The sequence below is a fragment of the Sorghum bicolor genome, chromosome 5 (assembly GCF_000003195.3).
Source record: "Sorghum bicolor cultivar BTx623 chromosome 5, Sorghum_bicolor_NCBIv3, whole genome shotgun sequence".
NCBI classification, from domain to species: Eukaryota; Viridiplantae; Streptophyta; class Magnoliopsida; order Poales; family Poaceae; genus Sorghum; species Sorghum bicolor.
In genome coordinates, this window is record NC_012874.2 from 67,377,993 (window position 1) to 67,398,266 (window position 20,274).

The 20,274-nt window shown below is 37.6% G+C and overlaps 1 protein-coding gene and 1 long non-coding RNA gene across 2 annotated transcripts; both read left to right on the forward strand.

Moving 5' to 3' along the window:
- LOC8079108 (transcription factor-like protein DPB) lies at positions 1,667-8,341 on the forward strand. The gene is made up of 9 exons (XM_002449821.2): positions 1,667-1,975; positions 2,635-2,711; positions 2,950-2,993; positions 5,168-5,245; positions 5,324-5,470; positions 5,557-5,625; positions 6,578-6,676; positions 7,254-7,324; positions 7,886-8,341. Exons 1-9 carry the CDS (start codon positions 1,791-1,793, stop codon positions 8,118-8,120), a joined length of 1,005 nt encoding a protein of 334 aa, XP_002449866.1. The 5' UTR covers positions 1,667-1,790; the 3' UTR covers positions 8,121-8,341.
- On the forward strand, positions 15,726-17,794 carry LOC110435447. The gene is made up of 5 exons (XR_002453140.1): positions 15,726-16,106; positions 16,239-16,307; positions 16,593-16,676; positions 17,352-17,414; positions 17,527-17,794. It is a non-coding gene; the product is annotated as an uncharacterized LOC110435447 (long non-coding RNA).

A 20,274-nucleotide genomic window follows, 5' to 3' on the forward strand; every position in this document is an offset into this window, starting at 1 on the left:
TCATTACGGCCCACCTCACCAGCGACTTTGTTTGGCTGCATTTATATACACTTCAATTTATATGTATTAATTTTGTTTCCTCAATCCACTCTAACATGGATATAAGACAATGATAAAATGGGCAATGAAGAAGGTTTTAAGACAATGATAAAATGGGCAATTGCTCTCGTGAATGGAAAATGGGCAATGAAGAAGGTTTTAAGACAATGATAAAATGGATTATGAGATATCTAAAATGTGGACTGGTCCAATTTAACACTTTCTATCTTGAGTTCAAAAGCTCACGATTTTCCATTCAAAGATGAAATTTTGTGGCAGAGGTTATTTATTTCACACTTTGTGAGCGTATACTTGAGTTTGCTGGGCAAGCAAATCCCTTTAGGCCCTGTTTGTTTAAGCTTCATGGGAGCTTTTGGAGCTCACCTTTTGGAACATCCAAGAGCCAAAAGGCTCCCAGAAGCTAAAAGCCATAAGCTCCTCAAAAAATAAGCTTTTGCGTTTTTGGCTTGTGAGAGCTTTTTGCTTTTGGAAAGTCCCAAAGTTGAGGTCCAAAAGCTCTGAAATTGAAACAAACAGGGCTTAAAATGAAGCCTAGGTTTCGGCGTGTTAAAGCAGGTCATAATTGAAACAGGATAGGATCAAGCAACGAGTTGTATTGGTCATATACAAGAATATTTGTTGATCACATACAACAACACAAGGACATTTATTGACCATCACACATAAAAGAACATTTATACATGTAGGAGTACTAGACAAAGGCCCGTGCTGTATGTGATCAATACAATACAACTCGTTGGACATTTTTAGAGGAGCAAGAGGAACCAAATAGGCCCTGGGTCTCAGCTCGGTGGCTCGGTGGTGCTCGTCCTCTTTAGGCCAGTCTCAGTGGGGGTTTCACCAGGATGTCATGCACATTTATTAGAGTGCATGTCAGCAAAACTACACTTTTTGCATGAAACGAAGAGGAGAGAGAAGGAAGTAGTTTCACCATGGTGAAACTCCGCTGGCGTTGTTTCCCACGCGGTGAAACCGGATGAAATCCCCACTGAGGACTAAATTGTTTCACCATCTTGCATGTGATCCAATCATTTTACAGTAATTAAATGCTTTGCCCAGCCTAGGAAACGTCAAGGTGAAACTCATGCATTATGGAGGTTGTTTCATTGTTCGTTTCATTGAAGCTTTGTCAGCAGATTTGTTTTGGAAATAGTGCATTGAAATGGGCTACGGCCTTATTTCACAGAGCAAGTCCGGACCGGACCTTGGCCCTCTTTTCTATTGGCTGCATAACAGAACCGTGTCCAACATGGACACGTACATGCTCGCCTGCATGTGGGCATGCACCGTAACAGCCATGGCACGTTCGGACGGTGGTGGGGCCCAGCGTGAGTTTCACGGAGGAAACCAAAACGGTTACGGAGGTCGCCTGATCCGGCCGGACTTTCTGTTGGAATTAATTAATCGTAGCTCAGGCATGCAGCGATGGAGGTGATCTTCCGATCCGGTGGAAGCGATCAGCAGGCAGGCAGTGGACTGCGTGCACAGCCATGCATGGAGGCGGCGGTCTGATCCGGTGGAAACGGTCAAGCACTGGACTGCGATGATGAATCTGCACCACTCACGCTGCTGTTGTAATCTATATATATGACATGACAGAAATCCTAGCTCTCGATCAGTCGTTGATCAACCTCCCTACTCGCACGTACTTCTTCTCATCGTGTCGCTAGGGTTTCTTCCCTCTTCAATTCCTCCGCTCCAAATTCCGGTCCGGCGCCGAACCCCACTCCATGCCCACCACCGGCGGTGGTGGGGGCAGCTCCGCCTCCGATAAGGGCGGCTCCGCATCTTCGTCCTCGGCGTCGCTCCCCACGCCACCACCCTGCGAGAGCACCGTCGCCTGGCCTCTCCCTCTCAACGGACTTGACATCCCGGGAGACGACACGCCATCGTCGCAACCAGCTGCCACTGCGAGGTGCGTGATTCCATCGGTCGTTGCTAATCGTGTTGGGGGTTTCGGCTCCCCTGATTAACAATTATGTGTGGCTCTTTTTTACAGTTATGACACATTAACATTGTTGTTAATGTACGTAATTGCATGCTTGATAAATTTATTCTTAACTTTGTTTCTCAACTCATTGTTATTAATAATAGAAATTGTACATAGTGCTTCTGGCGTCTTAACTGTATTGGTTTTGTATTTATTTATTTAATTATTAGTTCTATCATGAAACAGAAACACTGGAATTTATCCTTTTGCCAGCTCTTGTAGTAGCTCATGATAAAATGACTTTTGGATGATTTTCTTTTTTTTTATGTAATCGCACCGTACCATTGCACAGAGAAGAGAACATGACTTTTACATAATTTTCTTTTTTTTTTGCAACCTTTGGTATCCTTTGTTGATTTATTTAGGTGTATATTCTTTTCTAGGGTTGTATATTCTAGCTTAATGAATGATCCAGAAATTGTAATGTTTAAATAACTAATTTTTTTTTGCTTTACCTTATGCCAACTTCGGCTTGCTACTGTTTCATATTTGGTAACCTTGCATTATATATTATTTCACTTATTTATCTGGCTATTTATATAATGCATTTCTAACACATACCTGGTTCTGTATTTATGAAGCAGCAAGAAGAAAAGGAGAGGGGCACGAGCAGTTGGCCCTGACAAAAATGGTGGTGGATTGCGCCAATTTAGCATGAGAGGTGGTTTAAACAGTTCATTTACTATTTATGCATAAGAGAAATGAGATTGACATAAAAGTCTCTCTCTTTTATTCAACTGTGCCTGCCACAATTTTTTAATTATTTCTTTGTTTTGTTTGTATCGAACATGTTCTGTACTGTGCCGTGCTATGTTTGATGGGGCCAATTTATTAAGCTGGAGTTGACTAAATGTTAGTGTTATGGAAGTCTCATGAAGTTTTAATTTATTCTATTTCAGTTCGTGAGAAAGTCGAAAGCAAAGGGAGAACAACCTATAATGAGGTATCCACTCTCTTTTTCTATGTTAGCTATATAACTAGTCTGATTTGGTACATTTATATTGTATAAGGCTAGTCTCCGTGAGGAGTTTTATAACGTTATTTCCAAGACTACATATCATATAAAATAAAATGAAATATGGACGAAACGCTGACTCTTAATGGGAGGTTTCATTCTATAGTTTCATATGTATTTAATTTCATGACTCACAGAGAGTCGGTAATCGTGTCAAGAGAGTTTGATCCCCATAAGAACATTGATGCCTCATTGAAAATGCTATTGTGGAAGCTTATTAAATACAAATGAAACTTCCACCTGGCCAAATATCATATTTTGGAAAGCAGAAACTAGTATAAGCACATGGTCAACATCAGGTACTGTCAAAGGAGTGGCACAAAATATACAAACTCACCTCCAAAGTTTAGAAGTAAACCTCATGTGCTTACCATTTGTCCCATATGCTTTACACCTAGTATAAGCACCTAGATTTTCAGCTGAAGAGCTAGTATCTCCAGAAGAGCGTTGATATTTTTTTTTGAAAATGCAGGAAAGCTATGTTTCATTATATTAAAGAGAAAGGGTGGTCCTTACTCACCAACAAGGACCAAATATGAGTGAGGCAATTACACATACTCAACTTTTGCACATAGCTAACACACACGACTCAACCACCCTAGATTTTAATAGTAAGTCCTATCCCCTATGTTTTTTCGCACTAGCCATGCACCATAAGCCATGCTCCACTACAACATGTGTCTTAATTTTGTTAAAGGCCTTCTACAAACTGCCATATGCTCATACTTTAGTTGACACAAAATCTTGTTAACTGAAGGAGAAGCCCCATCAAACAAACAAGCATTTTTATGTTTTCAAATAGTCTAGGTGCCAAGGATAATTAGAGTATTCACCCTTTTTTGTGCTCATTTTTCTTATCATCTTGCGCCGCCAATCTGCAAAGCTCCTTTTGTTTTTTTGGGACTAAATCTGTTAACCCCAATGGATGGAGCAATTTAACCATACTTGTCTTGCCACCACATGCACGTTATTAATAGGTGTTTTTTTTGTCTCATCTTCTTGATCACATAGAGAGCATTTATCAAGATGGGAGAGGCCTCTTTTAGCAAGCATTTCTACTATCCAACATTTGTTTTGAATTGCCAACCACAGAAACATTTTGCCTGTAGCCAAGGCCTAGGTCTTCCACAATCGACGCCAAGGCTTGAAGGTCACAACATGAAAGTAGTAGGCTTTATAGGCAGATTTAGATGAGTAACATGCACTAGCATCTAGCCTCCAAATTTGACGAACCTTATGAAGAGCGCTGATATTGAAAAGGCCAGCCTCAATGAGGTTTTATCAGAGTTTTATGGACGTTAATGATGCTGATGTGGCACCGTATTAATAAAGAGAGATGATAAGAGTTTCATGAGAGTAGAGAGAGTTTCATGGGGATAAAACTCTTCTACACCGTTTCTAAAATTTAAATTTGTTGGAAACTGTGACATAAAATCCCCATTGAGACTTATCTAAGAGGTGGCAGATAAACTATTATATTTATTTACTCCTTCATTATACATTATAAGTCATTTTAACTTTTTTTAGTGCATGTCTAGATTTATAGAAAAGTCTATGTATCTAAAAAGCCAAAATGATTTACATTTTTTAATAGAGCGAGTACATCATATGTTCATACGTGTAAGTAAATTATTACTTGTGTGGATGTGCTACTTCTTGTCAATATACCTCTCTGGGGCATGAAAAACGCAAACAATATCAAACTATTGTTTGTAATTTATTATTTTTCAGAAAAGGAAGAACTCTTAACTAATGAACAATATTCTGGCAAGGAACTTTGGTGGATTGTCTCAACTTCACATTGTTAGATATTGATCTATACCAGGAATATATCTTGGTTTAATAGTGTGGGATGGAGATTCTGCTTTGCTCCGTCCTTTGTCATTATTTTTAGTTCAATGAAAACACTTCACAATGTTAGATATTGATCTATACCAGGAATATATTTTGGTTTAATAGTGTGGGATGGAGATTCTGCTTTGGTCCGTCCTTTGTCATTATTTTTAGTTCAATGAAAACAATGCATCCCCTTTCTTGTGCATCTCCTTCTATCAATCTGTTGCAGCATCAGAAAATTTATGCATGTGGCCTGCATTTTTCAGGTGGCAGATGAACTCGTTGCTGAGTTTTTAGACCCCAAAACTAATATTGACACTCTAGATCATGATAATCCCTCCGCGGTAAGAAATACTACTATTACTCTTGGTCAGTGATTTATCAAGTAGCTAAAAGTCATTTTAATTATGTTAAAAATGCAGCAACAATATGATGAGAAAAATATTCGAAGAAGAGTTTATGATGCACTAAATGTCCTAAAGGCTATGGACATTATATCTAAGGATAAAAAGGAAATACAGTGGAAAGGCTTGCCCAAGACAAGTATGAATGATATTGAAGAATTGAAGGTTTGGCTGCTTGTTTATAATAATGTGGATTTGCTAACACTTTGACCATTTCTTCTCATTTTATTAAGTTTTTGCATATTCTGCAGAAAGAGGTCACAGGACTAAAAGATCGGATTAAGAAGAAAAATGAATATCTGCAGGAATTAGAAGAACAAGTAAGAATTGACTGCTCCCTCCTTTCTTAACTTCCTCATGATATAAGCCAATTGATCATATGAATATTCTCGTTGTCCTCCAATCTTATATAAAACTATGATTGATCTGGTGACCTATTATGATTTATGCGGTACTTTTTAATTCATACACTTTAAATGGGAAATACCTAGCATTGTTGAATTTATGGTTTCTGTCGCACTCAAAATTAATCTGTGTGACTATTTTGAGATTGACATTAAAAAATTAACTCCCTTGGATCTTAAATTTGGAAGTGGTTCTGCATGCTGATGTGCCACAACAACCAGGTGCATACAAAATTAGGCAAATTGGCCAGCCTTCTGTGCTGATTTGTTACATATTATTCAAGTAAAAGTCAGAGACAGCTTTGTGTTTTTGTTGGGTTGTGTCTAACTAAATAAAAAGTGGGCTCAGTTGCTACATGGATTTCAGATATACTCCCTTTGTCCCAAATATAAGTGCACATCTCGCATTTTTAGCAGTGAATCAATCTCATGTTTGATCAAATATATTGAAAATACTAAGTATTCATGATTACCAAATAACAAGCATCATCATTAGATTAATCACACTATTATTTTCATATTAAATCTATTTCGGTATATAAATTTTGAAACTTGAAATTAGTTGAATCAAAATGTAAGATGTGCACTTATTTTGGAGGGTCCTGTATGGCTGAATGATCATTTTTTATCTAGTTAGTTCATTATTGATCTTTAGAGCTACGAAACATCTCTCGATCTGAATTAATCATTGTAAAGTCATGTTCCAGAACATAAGTATAAAGCCATTTTTTGTAAATGAGCCATGCGTTGTAAACTGTATTTCTCCATTGCACATTGAGTTAGTAATGATATTTGTTCCTTCATTTTTCAATGTTGATGTTGAAATGTTTTGAAGCTCATTTGTTTGAACTTACGACTTTTTCTGTAGTATGTATGTCTCCAAAACTTGGGTCGACGAAATAAGCAGCTATATGAGTTGGGTGTTGCTCCATCTCGTACACTGGCCTTGCCATTTATACTACTTCAGGTAAAAATAATGCTTCATCTTCTTTATATTTCAATACCAGTTTCAAAACAGAACATTTTGAGCCATTCCACATATTGTATTGAGCAAAATATCCTTGGAAGCAAATGGATTCTGTTGTGTATTTGAATAGAAATATTCCAACATCCAAGGACCTATTTAATTGTTTAGACCTTCATAATGTCCATTCTCTTTTTGTTTCTTTTTTTTTGATAAAAATGCCTTGTCACTTCGTCACATTGTACATATTGATCAAGAAATATATTCTTTTATGCTAACTGATATTTAACTTTTATATCTTATAAAATTTCATAAAATAACAAGGTTTCAATATATGACTAATTTGGTTCCTATTGATGAGTTTGGGATATAGAATTTCAATTATAATGGAAAAAACATTAGAATGAAGGCCATAAAGAAGCATTCTTAATGAACTCTTACTACTGCTTTGCTACCATTACCTCCGTTCATCACTTTTACTCCCCGTGTTATGCCTTCTCAACTTCATTATACAAGTTCTGTGATTTTTTTTGGCCATTATGTGCTGAATAACAATTACTTTCATTTGTTGTGTAACCAGACACGTCATGGTGCAAATGTACAAGTGGAGCTGTCAGAAGATGAGCAGACTGTGCATGTTGACTTTGATAGGTAAGACAAGAATTACATTTTGTTCCTCTTTCCATTATCTTGTGAGCCAGATAAGCATCAGAGTATATAATAACATATGTATGTCCTGATCGAAAGATGTCTGTTCATAAGAATGTGTTAGATCTATATATAATATGTTCTGGATGTTTCATCAATTTTATATATTCCATGATTCTTCTGCTATTAGTACATGAAAGTCTTTATTGATTTGGGAATGCTAGGTTGGTTGAATTTTTTTAGAAAGTGCAAGCTGTCTATTTCTAATCAGGGGTGTGGCGGGCCGTGATGACTTTTCAACCTTCTGTGATCTTAATATCCTAATCTATGAGCAGATCGAATGCAAGTTCATTGATATATTATTCACTTGAGAACATCTAACTACCCTTTTTACTCGCATGAACTAATGAACGTTTTCTCATTTCTGCAATAGATTCTTTGAATTTTATTTGCTTTGCCTTCAAGGGTGTTACATACATTCTGAAGGCATTAAGTCATTATAACTGCGCATGAAGGGTTCCTGTGCTAAACCCTTGCTGACTCACATATTTCTCAAAAATGCAGCGCTCCATATGAGTTACGGGATGAATCCTTTGTAATGAAAGCAATGGGATTATGTGGCAAACAAGAAAATGATTGTACCCAAGCTCCTGTTGCGAATGGAGGTGAGTGCTCAAGTACACCGAACAATCATTGGGATCAAACACCGCAGCCACCATCAGGGCCAAGAGGAGTTAGGGTACCAAATGCACCTCCTATTCCAGGGATACTAAAAGGGCCTGTCAAGCATGAACACTAAGAATAGGGTTATCAGTGCACTCCAAGTCATATAAAATAAAAGAGATTGCTTTTTTCTCACAATTCAGTTGCTTTCTTAATGCAATGGCACATATCAAATTCCTGTATTGCTCTGTACTATGTACTTTTGCTCTTTGCAAAGTAATATTTTACATGCACCTGATATAATTAGAGCTGTAATAATTTTTTTGTTATTGAGCATAAGTTGGGCAGGACATTCAATGGCTGTCTCGTGGAAGCTTGAATTCCCTTAAATTATATTATTGTCATTTTGGAAAAGGCTGAGGTCACTAGCTGATAAAGTATTAAACTTAAAGACGCTAATTGGAGTTTGCACTTTCATTTTTTTTATTTGGCTCCAGTCTACTAATCCTTAAGCAAATACAGTTTGCAAAAAAAAGAACTCCTTTAGAAAATACCCGACTTTAAGTTTAGGACCTGTTCTAACAATCTGTAACACCCCGAAAACCACAAATACACCGGGATGCTACTAGACTACACAAACAACAGCTACACACAACCAATAAACAGTTTGGCAGCATCTTCTTTGTATTTATAGCAAGCGGAAGAATAAAATATAAAAAATACTGAAACACCAAATTAGAATTAATGAACATCCTAACGCAAATAAGTTACTTCAACAAGAATTAAGTTTAACACCCACACTTTAACAACCGCCTTCAAAACCAATAAGCAAACCAAATTATTATTTATTAAAACACAAGGTCTCTAAATGAATAAGTGTGTGACGTGCAGCTAATTCTCTTCCCTTCCAAGTAAGCATCAAGTACCTGGATTGAGTAAAGCAAGGGTGAGATGAAACATCTCTGCAAGCGAACTTGTTTGGACAAGCTATTTAAACCGCAATTTGAATTAACATCAATTTAATATGATGTTTCCAATTAACATAATATCATACTAAAGTAACAGTCTTCCAATTTGGAAAATAGCCAATAATACAGAGCTTCATAATAACGTGGATAAAATCCCTTCAATAACATACTTCTCATGAATGCATATGAATGCAATGCATATGTCTCCTGCCTGCACACCCAACAAGGTGTGGAGCTGCATCCCATGATGCGTACCGGTACAGTCATGACCATAGGTCAAGACATAACTTCCAATGCCAATGAATGATGCAATGCACTTTGACATGTTGTAATAAAATTAATAAATCACCAATGATACTCCAACTTCAAATTCAGGTTTGCGGGCTAGCCACAAATAACAATATAACATAATACCATCACCATAAGTACTTAAATAAGACCATAATTTAACTAAGAATAAATATACCCAAATCATAAATTTTAGATATGAGAGAGGTGACATTCTTATAGACAATAAACTATAGGTGATAAAAATAATAGGCCAAAACGGTAGCAAACCACCGCTACATTCACTTGCCTCTTTACCGAAGGAGAACAAAAGCACTAGCGATGTTCCGAAGTGCTACCACCTGATCACAAATACTACTCGGTACATACACCAACATAGAAGCAAGAGTAAGAACAAATACGCACTAAAGCGCCCCAAACCCGACATTCAAGCCTCTACCGTTTGCGCTACCGATCAAGACAGCAGCACCGACTCTTCTCTTTTCATATACTTCAGAATACTCATCCAAAAATTACCACAATTTATCAGATCATGTAAAACTCTGTTATATACAACTTTTGTATTGTAAGGTTTTGCATCAGAGATCTGCAAGATGGTATAATTAACCATAGAACACAACTGAATATTTCTGACCTTCAAAACAGAACATCAAACTTCAAAAATTCATAACAGGAGATATACTTATTTAAAAGTTACAAACTTTACCAATCTAGAAAGCTTAACAAAAATCCTAAAACCTTTGTTAATAATCAAAGACCTAATTATTTAATTAACAGGGTCAAAAACTGCTTAGATCCAAAACTATCTAGATTTTCGTCACTGGAAACCAGTCAGATTGAAAACTCGATATCTCACAAATTATAACTTCTATGACAGAGTTCTTGGCATCCAAAGAGAGATATTGAAGTCCTCTACAACTTTGTCCACAGACCCAAAAATTATTAAAGACTCTAAAATGCCCTCACATTATGATGAACACGGACTGCTCAGTCTGACGAGAATTTCAGAACATGAACGTAAATGACTTCGAGAATTTCTCCACTAAACACAATCCCAAATAAGCGATTTAATCCGCAAAACTTGATCAGATGAAGGGGATTAATATTTGGCTTCTCACCTAGAGAACCACAGCGAGCACGACGCCGGAACTCCCGGCGTCTACTCCTTCTTCTCCGCCTCTTCACCTTTCCATCATCTCCGATCCAACTCGCCACGATCCTTGCCGCCACAAAAGCCTTGTTATTCCGATCTACGCCAAACATGGCTAAGCCCTCATGGACAGTAAAAGGGACATGGTGGATCAATGGGATAGCCAAGATACAAGGTAGAACCTAACCGTATTTTTCACGGGAGGAAGAACGACCACCATGGATGACCGACGGCGACGGCGGCAGCGGCGACGGCGGCGGCAAAACCCTAGGCCCTATTCTCCCCTTCCCTCTTCTCCTTTCTCTTTTCTCCCCTCTCCTCTTTTTATCCTGAATATGAAAAGCTATGGATGAAACCTAAAGGCCTTGGAGGGGATATAAAAGGCCACCATGTAGCGGTGCGGCACTGTAGCGTCACGCTACAGTAACAAGCTCCTGTTTATTTTTTTCTTTCTTAAAACTTCTGAAATTTATATCTCCATGATCCAAATTCCAAACAATACATATGAGTAGTGCAACTGAAAGCATTCGACGAGCTCTACGCATCTAAAATCTCTGATCATTCATTTGAGTGATGGATAAAATTACAATTATTATTATTTTGCCACTTTACACTTCTAACGCAATAAACGTATTCAAGATGTTACATTCTACCCCCCATAAAAGAATTCGTCCCCGAATTCCTCCAATTATAAGCAAACTAAAAGTATAAGACTCTTCTCAAAAGGGTGCACTTGTAACATGGCCAAGATCTCGTGGTATGAAGCAAGGAACTACTACTGAGAATACTTTTGATCTGGATACCCAGTAAAAAGCACTTCAAACAAAAACACAAACACCAACGAATGACACTCATATATATATATGCACTGGGACACTCAACTCGGAAATTTCGATCATCTATGAATAGTCAATGCTTGAACTCAAACTCATGGTCTCAATAAGGACATTCTAATAGCATAAAGGTTATAAAAAAAAAAATCTAAGGCCACACTTTCTTACTTTGATGGCTCTTCATACAGCAGCAAACTGACATGTAAAAAAAAATCCACCACAGTTGTCAAACTTCCCTACAATGACAAAGAACAAGATGACAAAATGCCGCCTTAACAAACACATAGGTTATTTCTAAGACAAGCTTAAAGTGCCCCATAAAAAAATTGTTTCCTGTCTTCCTCGATTAAATGATCAAGCCACTAGACCTTTCATTCCTTGATAAAAGAAACAAACTAAGAAATTTCATAGGCTCGACAGGAATAAACTAGCTAGGAGCTAGACATAATCCTCCTACGTGCTCCAATTACTTGACAAAGAAACATCCAGGGAACAAACAATGATAAGACTGTATATCACACTTAATTTGCCTAGAGGACATTACCAAACTTCTGGTTAGAACAACCATCAAGCAACTGATGATCACTGATTCCATGGGTAAACATTTGCCTCAAACCAACTAGTAGCTTGAGGTGGCACCATGAACTACGAAACACAACTTCGTGCCAAAACTAGTTCTTGTTAATACACCATAGACTATGTGCCCATCTATGAGTGAAGACAACACACTTGCTTCCTTTCACCTCAAAACTTTGTCCTCATGGAACGAGACCAACTAGCATGACAACCATGCACATATCAAAGGGTCAGGTGTGACCTTAGCTACTCCCCATAGGGACAAACACTATATCAAGCTTGGCCAATTTGCCAAACAAACAAAACAAACCGAAACCATGATGCAACCTACAATTTTTGTCTATCTTATAGGCACAAACATGAACATATATGAATAACAAGTAATGCATCACTACACTCCAACCCATTGAGAAAAACAAAACGACCAGCACTATTTTTGGCTGACAACAGCATAACCTTTTGATATTTATGTATCTTTAGTTTTCAAAAGCAATGATAGTAAATAAATGAATATTCGAAAACTACAAAACAAGGTTTATAGTTTTCATGAAGACACAATGTTTTTATTCTGAATTTAAGCATACCTAAACTGAGTTGAATTCAGAAAAATGAAATTTGTCCTAAATTCTAATAGTCACCAAAATAATATTGATATCTACTATAAAACACTTGACCAACAATTATGAAACTTTACCTCTATCATGTAAAATTGTCTTATACAGAACGTTTGTTCTATAGATGCTTTCAGTAAAAATCATCAAGATGTTCTAGTTAAGGTAGTAACATCGAACACAGAATTTGACATCAGAAATCACAAACTCAATTCAAAAGCATAAATCTAAATTTATATTTCAGATATGACACCGAATCATACACCATTGGAAAGATACTAAAAAACACTACAACTTTGGTATTCATTATAAAGACTGTTTTGACCTTTAGCATTTACAAAAACTGGATCAATCTATTACTATCCAGAACAACATGGAAACGGCAACAACTATAGTAAAAAAAATCTCAAACCACATAGCCTAAAATCATGAAATTTTACAGATGGTTAAAGGAAATATCTTTAAATTTGGTGTTCAATGATTTGGCCAATTCGGCCTGTAACAAAAATAAAAATGGCGATGAACGCAGACTACACAACCTCATAAATTCTCAGGATGTGGACATGATCATTTATGAGAACTACCCCATCTAATCTAACAAAAAAACCAGGGTATAAATCTAATCCAAAGCAAGGGTGTTAAATAAGATTCATCTCACCTAGATTACGCAATAAAAAACTTAGGGTTTGTGCAATCCCTTTTTTCTCATTCACTTGTCTTTCTTATTTTCTCTATCATTCCTCCCTTCTCCGGTTAGTCAATGGCAGCAGCAGACAACATGAATCTAAAGTCTTAGAAAAAGAAATGGGAGTCCTAGGCGGATTAGGGGCAAGGAAAAAAGGAAAAGAAGAGACATAGGTGAAAAGTCGCCAGAAACGCTCGCAATACGGCCAACTATGTTACAGTAGCACGATTTATTGATGGTCTACTATATATTTCCCTTCCATAAATCCTGTATCAGCCCTAGTTGAGCAAATCAATCTCCAAACAACGCGTGAAGTCGAACAGAAATAGTTCATCGAGCTCTACGCAACTATGGTCTCTAATCATCCATCCGGGCATTGGATATTTTTTTGCAACTCAAAAAAACTCTCATTGGACCATTTACCACTTTGTGCTTCTTAACATACACTAAAAAGAATTCGTCCATGAATTCTAGAACAACACTAAACACAGACAACATATGTATGACCTACAAAAATAAATACCACACAAGTAAAAAATGACTTGCAAACCCAAGAAGCCATCTACAAGGACTAATTCAACCAAATCATGTAAGTAAGTTGAAGATGACATATTAAGCATGCACATAAAGAATTAGATCAGTTCAGTCAAACAATAGCCACGGCTAAGGAATGAAGTGAGATAACTTCACATTTTTTAAAGAACATGAACATCATGTTAAGGATAAACGCTTATGGAATCATGTTTTCTAATTTAACCAACTCTTCTAAATATCTATTCATGCACTAGCAACAAATATGACTTCTAGAGTTCAGGCACTTCTCTGTTAGTAAACCCAAATCATACTCAAAATAAAAACGACAACTTTAAAGCAACTCATGACCTAGAACACAGTAAAATCATGTCTTCAAGCAAACACTTCACCCAAGCATTACAAAGGGTAAGCTCACATACTTGGACACTAGAAATTAATTAGATAACCAGCATGCACTCGACAAAAAAACACATGATTGCATATAACCCTCAAACCACTTGTAACTCTTAATATGCACTTCTATCACTGAATCACTATGACCTGTGTAAGGTTACAACTGCACCACGGGATAATCCTACACCATTCTAGGCTTAGGTTTATACATCACAACACGAACATATAGGACAAGTCACACAACGTCCCACCAATCAATATGTCGAGAGAGAATAGCAAGAGTGCACGGCATGGGGGCCAATCCACCCGTCACTCAACTATTTTCTTCGAATACAGATAGTTGGGTCGCTACCTATCTCTCAGAAAACCCTCACATAGTAGTGCGGAAAAAGCATTGTGGGGGCCCTCCACTCTGCCCATCTGCACTACTAAACTATAGCTACTCTACGGGGTTCCAAGATCTTTTGCTATCAACAAAACATAAAGAACATTCATCATCTTCGCTACTCAAGCACATAAAACTACAATACTTTAAAGGTACACTTATACAAAACATCATAGCGACAAAACTTGTCAAGTTTGTACTTGTAAGAATAACTAATATGCACTAGATCATATTTAATATATACAAGATATGGCAACAACAAATAAAAATTATGTAAACAAAGCCTATAAAATTTACACATGACTCAAAGTTAACAATAGCAGTGATATGTAACATAGGCATATGGATACTTAAGAAAAACAAACACCTCAGCATCAAAAGGCATGCCTAACATATAAATCCATACCCAACTTACATGTGCAAGTGTGTAATTTTAAATCTTACTTTTTCCGAGAATCTAATGCCTGCTTTGGTACCAACTGTAACACCCCGAAAACCACAAATACACCGGGATGCTACTAGACTACACAAACAACAGCTGCACACAACCAATAAACAATTTGGCAGTATCTTCTTTGTATTTATAGCAAGCGGAAGAATAAAATATAAAAAATACTGAAATACCAAACTAGGATTAATGAACATCCTAACACAAATAAGTTACTTCAACAAGAATTAAGTTTAACACCCACACTTTAACAACCGCCTTCAAAACCAATAAGCAAACCAAATTATTATTTATTAAAACACAAGGTCTCTAAATGAATAAGTGTGTGACGTGCAGCTAATTCCCTTCCCTTCCAAGTAAGCATCAAGTACCTGGATTGAGTAAAGCAAGGGTGAGATGAAACATCTCAGCAAGCGAACTTGTTTGGACAAGCTATTTAAACCACAATTTGAATTAACATCAATTTAATATGATGTTCCCAATTGACATAATATCATACTAAAGTAACAGTCTTCCAATTTGAAAAATAGCCAATAATACAGAGCTTCATAATAACATGGATAAAATTCCTTCAATAACATACTTCTCATGAATGCATATGTCTCCTGCCTGCACACCCAACAAGGTGTGGAGCTGCATCCCATGATGCGTACCGGTACAGTCATGACCATAGGTCAAGACATAACTTCCAATGCCAATGAACGATGCAATGCACTTTGGCATGTTGCAATAAAATTAATAAATCACCAATGATACTCCAACTTCAAATTCAGGTTTGCGGGCTAGCCATAACAAGTAATACATTATATAGAGTTGTGGATATCCAGCCCATGGCCCAATACCCGTTCGCATATATAATGAGCCAAGAAAACCTAACACACCCCCTCTGCCCTCCCTCCCTCCTCTCCACCCATCCATCAGCCGCCGCCTCCCCCGGCCAGTGCGTTCCACTCCACTAGCGTATGATGCACGGAGGCAAACGGCAGCACCCTACCACAGGCGAGCGCTTGCCCATCCCACCGTCGCCCTTCTATCTTCCCATCACCCAGGGACAGATTGAGCCAGGGTGTTGCGATTCTCACTGGCAAGTGCAAAGATTTAGGCAGGAGAGCTTCAATTCCGATTGGATCTGGCAGCAGCGCGGCCCTGTTCCCTTCCTGCGATGCCACTCTCGGAGATAGCGAGTGCCTGTATGTGTGGCGCAACTCGAGTGGTGGCACCGTCGACCTTGCTTCAACGCTCCTAATAGTGGTGAGGCAGGTCCCTGGTCATTCCAAATTCGGCTGATGCCCCTTGCCTTTGCCCGGCTTACCCTAATCTATATTCATCACACTCGCTGCTCTGTCTCAAGCTAGCTGCTCCTTTCTGTTCGTTTCATTGCAGGGATACACGCTGATGTGCTTGGGCTTGAGGATTACTTACATGCACTGCCTATCTCTGCATAATTTTTAGGTAGAGCTGATTACTTCATTCGTGGATGTGTAGAGCTGATTTTTTCTTCATAGTAAATTGTATGTGCAAATCTGTACTAATGAAATTGTTCTCTAGCTGAGAAATAACCCTTGAACATTGTAGTTGTCATCTATTTTACCTGCCCAAAGCTTAATTTATGATTGCAATCTGACAAACTCACAATATTAATAGGTTGTGGAGTAAGATATGACCAGCGTGCCATTATTGTATTCTGCAATTTTTCGAAATCTAGATATAACCTACTATTCTTTGCTTGCTTTTCAGATTTCTGAAAATGGCATGCTAGAGGTGTTGTATAGGCCATTTGTGCAGCTTGTCTCCATCTAAAGATCAATTTTCATTTCAAAGGTGAATGCATTCTACATTATGAGGGTATACATGATTTTTCACTGTCAAATTTACAACAGAGCTGCATAAGTGTTTAGCTTGCTGCACTTATTCCTGTGTCCTGCCCCTGCTTAGTACTTGTCACTACTACACGTTTGACTGAAAATCATTGTATGCATGTGCCTACAATAATTTATAAATAAAAAAAGAAATCTGCTACTAGTGCTTATTTATTTTACTAATGAATTAAATATCTAACTGAGCCATATCTAAAGCACGTCCAAGCACTCATTATGTTGGATGTTCGTCCATGTGAACTTTTAGCCTTTCGTAATTTTTTTGCCATTTGTGCCACACCCTGGCAAGCTTCTCTCTACACGTTGTTTTAATTTTAGCAAATTGAAATGGAGCAATTTTAGTTAATATATTAACTCAAACCTGAAAGATAATACTACAAACCTGAAACCTGATAGACATTGTAGGACTGGCACCTGAAACTTACTGTTTCATGAGACTTTGTAGGACAGACACCAAAAACCTTTTATATTTGAACCTCATATAAGACCTGAAATCTGAAATTTAGTGAAACCAGCATACATTTTTCCTTTTTATTAGATGAACCAAATGAACCATATGCAGAATGCTTACAGTTTTCAGGAAAAAAAGAATGCTTATATGTTCTTATGTATATAGCAGATGTATAAAGCTTAGAAGTGTTTAAGCTGCAGGTAGTAAGCTGTACAAATGTTTCCACATAAGGTCGGTATTTTATTATTTTTATTGCAACTTTGCTTTTTAGTTGTGAAATGATCGATGCACATGTGGACAAGAACTATAATTGTGACTGCAGTATGCATTTTTTATATTTAAGGTTAAAAGAATGCACCTGCCATTTGGGACCGAGAGGACTTCTGCTGGTAATCTTGGACGAGCAACAGAGGCTGATTTGGTGTTGTTGGAGTAACTTATGTAATGCTGGAAGAGAACATGTATGCGATGCTAGATGAAAACTTGTATGTGATGTTAGTTAAAAACGTATGTAACTTGAGACTTTGTATTTGATTTGATGCAAGGCAAAAGAATAAGATATTGTATGTATTGGCATGCTTGATTAATTAAGTTGTCTCATTTATATTTAATTGAGTTTTGTCTCATAGAGGCCCAATAACATCAGCGCTACCTTCTTGTCCCATTTAATATATAGCCTAGTATGGTGATGTAAGCATCCACATCATCATCCATGTCATCATTCATATGGCAATTTATCTGTGACGGTTATTTTTCGTCATAAACATTGGGCTTGCATTGGGCTTGCATTGGGCTTGGGTTGGGCTACCTAGGCCTCGGGCTATGCTATGACGGTCTAAGATCGTCACAAATTGAGGTAGTCTGTGACGGTTTTTCTAAAACCGTCACGGAGGTTAATCCATGACGATATCTAAAACCGTCATAGATGCTATATTGTGACGGTTTTTTGATGATCTGTGACGGAAATTTTTCATCATGGATTGACAGTATTCTTGTAGTGCATCACCATAAGTACTTAAATAAGACCATAATTTAACTAAGACTAAATATACCCAAATAATAAATTTTAGATATGAGAGAGGTGACATTCTTATAGACAATAAACTGTAGGTGATAAAAATAACAAGGCAAAACGGTAGCAAACCACCGCTACATTCACTTGCCTCTTTACCGAAGGAGAACAAAAGCACTAGCGATGTTCCGAAGTGCTACCACCTGATCACAAATAATACTCAGTACATACACCAACATACAAGCAAGAGTAAGAACAAATACGCACTAAAGCGCCCCAAACTCGACATTCAAGCCTCTACCGTTTGCGCTACCGATCAAGACAGCAGCACCGACTCTTCTCTTTTTCATATACTTCAGAATACTCATCCAAAAATTACCACAATTTATCAGATCATGTAAAACTCTGTTATATACAACTTTTGTATTGTAAGGTTTTGCATCAGAGATCTGCAAGATGGTATAATTAACCATAGAACACAACGGAATATTTCTGACCTTCAAAACAGAACATCAAACTTCAAAAATTCATAACAGGAGATATACTTATTCAAAAGTTACAAACTTTACCAATCTAGAAAGCTTAACAAAAATCCTAAAACCTTTGTTAATAATCAAAGACCTAATTATTTCATTAACAGGGTCAAAAACTGCTTAGATCCAAAACTGTCCAGATTTTCGTCACTAGAAACCAGTCAGATTGAAAACTCGATATCTCACAAATTATAACTGCTATGACAGAGTTCTTGGCGTCCAAAGAAAGATATTGAAGTCCTCTATAACTTTGTCTAGAGACCCAAAAATTATTAAAGACTCTAAAATGCCCTAACTTTACGATGAACACGGACTGCTCAGTCTGACGAGAATTTCAGAACATGAACGTAAATGACTTCGAGAATTTCTCCACTAAAGCCAATCCCAAATAAGCGATTTAATTCGCAAAATTTGATCAGATGAAGGGGATTAATATTTGGCTTCTCACCTAGAGAACCTTAGCGAGCATGACGCCGAAACTCCTGGCGTCTACTCCTTCTTCTCCGCCTCTTCACCTTTCCTTCATCTCCGATCCAACTCGCCACGATCCTTGCCGCCACAAAAGCCTTGTTATTCCGATCTACGCTAAACATGGCTAAGCCCTCATGGACAGCAAAAGGGACATAGTGGATCAATGGGACAGCCAAGATACAAGGTAGAACCTAACCGTATTTTCCATGGGAGGAAGAACGACCACCACGGATGACCGACGGCGGCGGCGACGGCGGCGGCGACGGCGGCGGCAAAACCCTAGGCCCTATTCTCCCCTTCCCTCTTCTCCTTTCTCTTTTCTCCCCTCTCCTCTTTTTATCCTGAATATGAAAAGTTATGGATGAAACCTAAAGGCCTTGGAGGGGATATAAAAGGCCACCACGGGTACGGTAGCGGTGCGGCACTGTAGCGTCACACTACAGTAACAAGCTCCTGTTTATTTTTTTCTTTCTTAAAACTTCTGAAATTTATATCTCCATGATCCAAATTCCAAACAATATATATGAGTAGTGCAACTGAAAGTATTCGACGAGCTCAACGCATCTAAAATCTCTGATCATTTATTTGAGTGATGGATAAAATTACAATTATTATTATTTTGCCACTTTACACTTCTAACGCAATAAACATATTCAAGATGTTACACAATCTGAAATAAGGCTTCTTTTTGAGAAGGGATTTCTGAGCCAGCAAACTCAAGATTACGGTCACAGTCCTATTAGGCAGAGCTCTAGCTCCAAAAAATTTGTGAGTTTTGGTCACACGTAGGTCTATGAAATCCTGGAACTAGAGCTGCAGGCATGTTAATGTTTACATGACTTATTTTATTTATATTTTAGATTAAATAAAAATATTTTTATCACTTTCATGGAATCTACAAACTACAAATCCAGTATAAATATCGGAGCTAGAGCTGTTGTGCCAATTGGGTCCAGAGAGTGAGTTTCAACTACGGATGATTATTCTAACCTTTGCCACGAAATTTTACCTTTGAATGGAGAATCATGAGCTTATAGGCTCATATCCATTGTTTTGTCAACACTTATTGGTTGAG